This window comes from Rhincodon typus, chromosome 37 (genome assembly GCF_021869965.1).
Source record: "Rhincodon typus isolate 14 chromosome 37, sRhiTyp1.1, whole genome shotgun sequence".
Lineage (NCBI taxonomy): Eukaryota > Metazoa > Chordata > Chondrichthyes > Orectolobiformes > Rhincodontidae > Rhincodon > Rhincodon typus.
In genome coordinates, this window is record NC_063368.1 from 18196454 (window position 1) to 18201925 (window position 5472).

General features: G+C 48.6%; 1 protein-coding gene across 1 annotated transcript in view; it reads right to left on the minus strand.

Annotated features, from left to right (window-relative positions):
• The window catches only part of LOC109920826 (SH3 domain-binding protein 1-like), a 90548-nt gene that overhangs the window by 54931 nt on the left and 30145 nt on the right, over positions 1-5472 (minus strand). The window contains exons 5-6 of the mRNA XM_048617375.1: positions 2725-2836; positions 559-635 (exon numbers count right to left, since the gene is read on the minus strand). Coding sequence (XP_048473332.1) covers positions 559-635; positions 2725-2836 — 189 coding nt within the window. The remainder of the gene's footprint in view (positions 1-558; positions 636-2724; positions 2837-5472) is intronic.

The following is a 5472-nucleotide window of genomic DNA, read 5'->3' on the forward strand; positions in this document are numbered from 1 at the left end:
CCACACTGTGTTACCTCTTATTTTGAAAACAGCTGTGTCCATGTAAGTTTTGATGTGTGCCTGTGCGGACTGTTGGAATATCACTGTCACTAACCGCTGTCTCAGTGTGCGCATGTGCGTGTGTGTGCGCATGTGTGTGCGTGAGTGCGTGTGTGTGTGAGTGTGTGTGTTTGCACACGTTTGAGTGTGTGTGTGTGTGCATGTGTGTGTGTGTGTACGCATGTGCGTATGTGTGTGTGTGAATGCGTGTGAGTGTGTGTCTGTGAGTATGAGTGTGTGAGTGAGTATGTGTGTGTGTGAGTGTGTGTGTGAGTGTGTGAGTGTGTGTGTGTGTGTGTGAGTGTGTGTGAGTGTGTGTGAGTGTGTGTGAGTGTGTGTGAGTGTGTGTGAGTGTGAATGTGTGTCTGTGAGTATGTGTGAGTGAGTGTGAGTGTGTGTGAGTGTGAGTGTGAGTGTGTGTCTGTGAGTATGTGTCTGTGAGTATGTGTGTGTGAGTGTGTGTGAGTGTGTGTGAGTGTGACCCGCTGTACAATGAGTTGGTAAATGTTGTATTTTTACCGGTTCTTGGCAGCCGTCCAATCCAGCGTCAGTTTGGCCAACTGCTTCTTGTGTTTGAGAATATTTGGAAGTTCCTCCTGTTTGTAAAGAAAGTTTTATTTTAAGTAAAGTAGGTCACTCTCTGTTGGGAAATGTACAGGAAGTGGTGCAGTTGTGTTGAGTTAGTTCCTCTGGCCCTCACTCAGGATCTGTTCTCCAGCCACATGCCAATCTCTGGCCATCTCAATTTCTCAACCATCAGGGGAGGCATTTCCTGTCGATTCTCCTGATTGTATCTGCTGGAAGTTTAGAGACTGAGCATTGGGATAAAACCACATTGAATCATTGGGAATTTTTTTAAATTCATTTACAAGATGTGGGCGGTTCTGACTAGGCAGCATTTATTGCCCATCCCTAATTGCCCAGAGGGCACTTAGGAGTCAACCACATTGCTGTGGGTCTGGAGTCACGTGTAGGCCAGACCAGGTAAGGATGGCAGTTTCCTTCCCTAAAGGACATTAGTGAACCAGATGGGTTTTTTCTGACAATCTGCAATAGATTCATGGCCATCACTAGATTCTTAATTCCAGATTATTTTTATTGAATTGAAATTCCACCATCTGCCGTGGCGGGATTCAAACTCAGGTCCCCAGAACGTTACCTGGGTCTCTGCATTAACAGTCCATCGATAATACCACTAGGCCACTGCCTTCCCTTATTTCACTGCTCTTGATCAAACTTAATCTTGTCCTTCCCTGCTGACGATGTTAGAATTTCTGGTTCACCTTTGATGATTAATGAATTCAGGAGCTTGGATCCCAAGCTCTGGAATTCTCTTGCTAAATGGCTCCCTCCTCCTTAAAGGCTCTCCTTCAACCTCCTCCCTAGACCAGGTTCTTTCTCCGTTCTCCAACGACCCTTTGTTGAGGCTAAGTGTCAATTTTACTCACTTCCTGTCGAGCACGATGGGAAGGTTGATGGAAACTAAAGGCTCTATATAAAGATGTTTTTGAGCCCCCGCTCCCCCACCCCACTTGTTTGCAGTACTCCTTCCTGGATTTGTGCGAACACCCACAGCCTAACCACAGACACAGACTGCAACTCGACCTGCTCCCAGGCCTATTTTTGGACACCATTACAAATCAGAAAGCTGCTTAGGCCTGAGAACTGCAGCTCATTTTCAAACTGAGTGGAAAATCACCTTGCCTCCAGTCCCAGTTGTCAGAGAGAGCTGTGCACGTATACCTGCCTGCGATCCCATCCCATTCATCCTCCACACTATGTCCCACTCACCATCACCCTTTCCTTGAGAGGTAATGTCTATAGATCCATGCCATCAACACACAGCTCATTCATGCTAAACAGTGATCACAGCTCCCTCCCATTGGCACAGAGTGAACACAGTCCGTCCCCTTGGCATAGTGACCACAAACCCCTCCCCTTGGCATAGAGTGACCCCAACTCTCTCCCATTGGCATAGTGTGATGACAGCCCCCTCCCCTTGGCAAAGAATGACCACACACACTCCACCCCTTGGCATACAGTGATCACAAGTCCCTCCCCTTGGCATAGTGTGACCATGAACCCCTCCCCTTGGCACACCGTGACCACATCGCCCTCCACTTGGTACAGAGTGACAACAATTCCCTTTCCTTGGTACACAGTGACCATAGCCCCCTCTCCCAAACCCCTCTCCTTGGTACACAGTGACCATAGACCCCCCTCCCTGGCACACAGTGACCATATCAACCTCCCCTTGGTACAGAGTGACCACATTGCCCTCCCCTTGGTACACAGTGACCATAGACCCCTCTCCTTGGCACACAGTGACCGCATCAACCTCCCCTTGGCACACAGTGACTACGTGCCTGATAATAACCATCACATTCACAGGGAACAGAATCCTGAGATTTATCACTGCAGCTTCTGTGCAGTGGGGTTTTTAGACGAGTCACTGATGATCCTATTTGTAAACGGAAGTGTTGGACTTCACAAGTTCTGGTTTTAAAAACAGGAAGATGAATTAAAATAGTTCCAGATAGTGACTGCAAGCAGGCCTGATATAAATAGATGTCTGTGGCTGACACTAAATCATTCAGGAACCTCTCAGAACACCGCTCTTTGCTACATGTTAGATACCCTGCTTTACAATGGGCACTTACTGAGCCTCCCTGTCGATCTCCTCACCTCTGAGAGTTTATATAGCGGGTCCAGGACTTCTTTCTCCACTTGAAGTTCGTGTTCAATAAGGACCTTTGCTAAGGTATTTTCGACCGAACAACAGAGCTCCATCATTTTCCTGTGAGGGGAGAGAAAGCTACAACCATGAGAAAGAAGAATCATAGAACTGCTATGGCACAGGGAGAGGCCATTCAGCCTGCACTGACCCTCTAAAGACCATCCCACCCTACCCCCATAACCATGGCTAACCCCCCCAGCCTGCACATCCCTAGACACTATAGGTAATTTCCCATGGCCTATCCACCTAGCCTACACATCTTTGGACTGTGGGAGGAAACCAGAGCACCCAGAGCAAACCCACACAGACACGGGGAGAATGTGCAAACTCCACACAGACAGTCACCCAAGGGTGGAATCGAACCCAGGTCCCTGGTGCTGTGAGGCAGCAGTGCTAACCGCTGAGCCACCATGCTGCCCTTAAATTGATGCCATCAGGAGGAGGGATCGAGTGAAACATATTGAGCCGCACCGACCATTTCGACATTCGAAACCCATGTTGAAATATTAGACAACTCTCTCTGAAGAGGTAACACAGTGTGGAGCTGGAGGATCACAGTGGGCCAGGCAGCATCAGAGGAGCAGGAAAGCTGATGTTTCCGGTCGGGACCCTTCTTCAGAAATGGCGCAGCTGTACTTATCGATATTGGCACGATGTTCAAACTCACTGGAGCACAGACTTGCGGCAGTGTTTCAACTATCTATACCTGCCATTTCTGAAGAAGGGTCCTGACCCGAAACGTCAACATTCCTGCTCCCCTGATGCTGCCTGGCCTGCTGTGTTCATCCAGCTCCACGCTGTGTTATCTCTGACTCCAGCATCGGCCGTTCTTACTATCTCTCTGAAGAGAGACAAGGTTTTCAAAACCACGACCGGGTTGGATTGGGGTGGAACTGCTCGTGATGGTAAAAGGAGCGAGTACCAGGGAGCTTAGATTTAATGTGACCCGCTAGAGAAGTGAGGGTGAAGTGAGAAAAAGTGTATTCTCACTCAGCAATGAGTGGTTGGGGCTTGGAATGCGCTGCTCGGAAATGTCGGGGAGGAAGGTTCAGCTGAGGCATTCCAGGTGGTTTATTTGGGTAAAAATAATGTGCAGAAATACAGGGGAAGGGCAGGAGGTTGGCACAAGGTAGTGATGTTCATTTAACAAACTGCTACGGGCACAATGAATATGAAGGATTTTATTGTCGGGTTTATTTTTCAGTGAGATAAACAGCAAAATACGGTGAAAAGATTTTCCACTGTCCGGCTAACATTTTGAGTAATTTAAGAATAAGGAAGAAACAGAAAGATCTAGCATCCGTCAGTCCTGAGCCGGCTCATCCTCACCAACACCTGCGTTGCCATCCCTCCTCCACCGTCTACGCTAGGCCCAACCAACGTTAAAGCTGCCGATCCTCAGGCGCCATCTTACTCCGTCCGGCCTACCTTGCCAATGTCGCCCTCCGCCGATGCAGCAAGCCCCCAATTCCAATGCCAGGTCCCACGCTCGCCCCGGTAAAGTAGATGAGGGCTCGCTCATCGCCGTCATGTGGTCCGTGCCAGGCTCGCCCCCAGTCTGTGCTGGGATCTCTCACCATTCTCGGTGCCATCCAAGCTCAGGACAAGAGGTAAGTAAAGGAAAAGAGAAGAGAAACAAGAAGAGAAAAGGGAGAAAGAAAAGAAAACGATTGGAGCAGACAAGCCCCAGCTCACGAGACCTACTGCACCGCTATCTTAATGAAGTCACTGATGCCTGACGGGCCAAATGGCCTCCTGCTGGAATAATTCCACCATTCTGTGCTAAGTGGGGGCCAACAAATACAGAAACATGGCCTGTAGATATTTTGACCCAACCTGTTCTGGCATGTTAATAGACACCTCTGGGGAAGGTGGGGCTTGAGGTAGGGTCGCTACCACTGCAACACAAGGGCCTCACGAAGGAAAAACAGCATCACAATTCAATAAATATCTGAAATTAAGAATCTGACCGTGAATCCTTTGTCAATTGTCAGAAAAACCCATCTGGTTCACTAATGCCCTTTAGGGAAGGAAACTGCCATCCTTACCTGGTCTGGTCTACATGTGACTCCAGACCCACAGCAATGTGGTTGAATCTTAACTGCCCTCTGGGCAATTAGGGATGGACAATAAATGCTGCCTAGCCAGCGATGCCCTCATCCTGTGAATAAGTAAAGAAAGAAAAAAAACCCAGTGTGCAGCTTGATAGGCCCCACAAGGTCATGGCTCTCATGCTCTATCTATCGACTGAGCTGGCCAGAGGCATTAGACTTGGCTTGGATTCCTTCATGATTAGAAAGTTGATTGAGTTGAATACTGAATTTTACGGATATATTTTTTAATAATTCCTTCATGGGACATGGGCGTCACTAGCAAGGCCAGTATTTGCTGCCTGTCCCTAACTGCCCTTGAACTGAGTGGTTTGCTGGACCACTCTCAGAGGGCAGTTAAGAGTCAACCACATCACTTTGGGTCTGGAGTCACATGGAGGCCAGACCAGGAAAGGATGGCAGTTTCCTTCCCTAAAGAACCAGATAGGTTCACTGACACCCAGCATTCACCATCACCGAGACCCGGTATTCACCATCACCGAGGCCTGGTATTCACAATCACTGAGACCCGGTATTCACAATCACCAAAATCCAGTATTCACCATCACCGAGACCCGGCCATCACCATCACCGAGACCCGGCCTT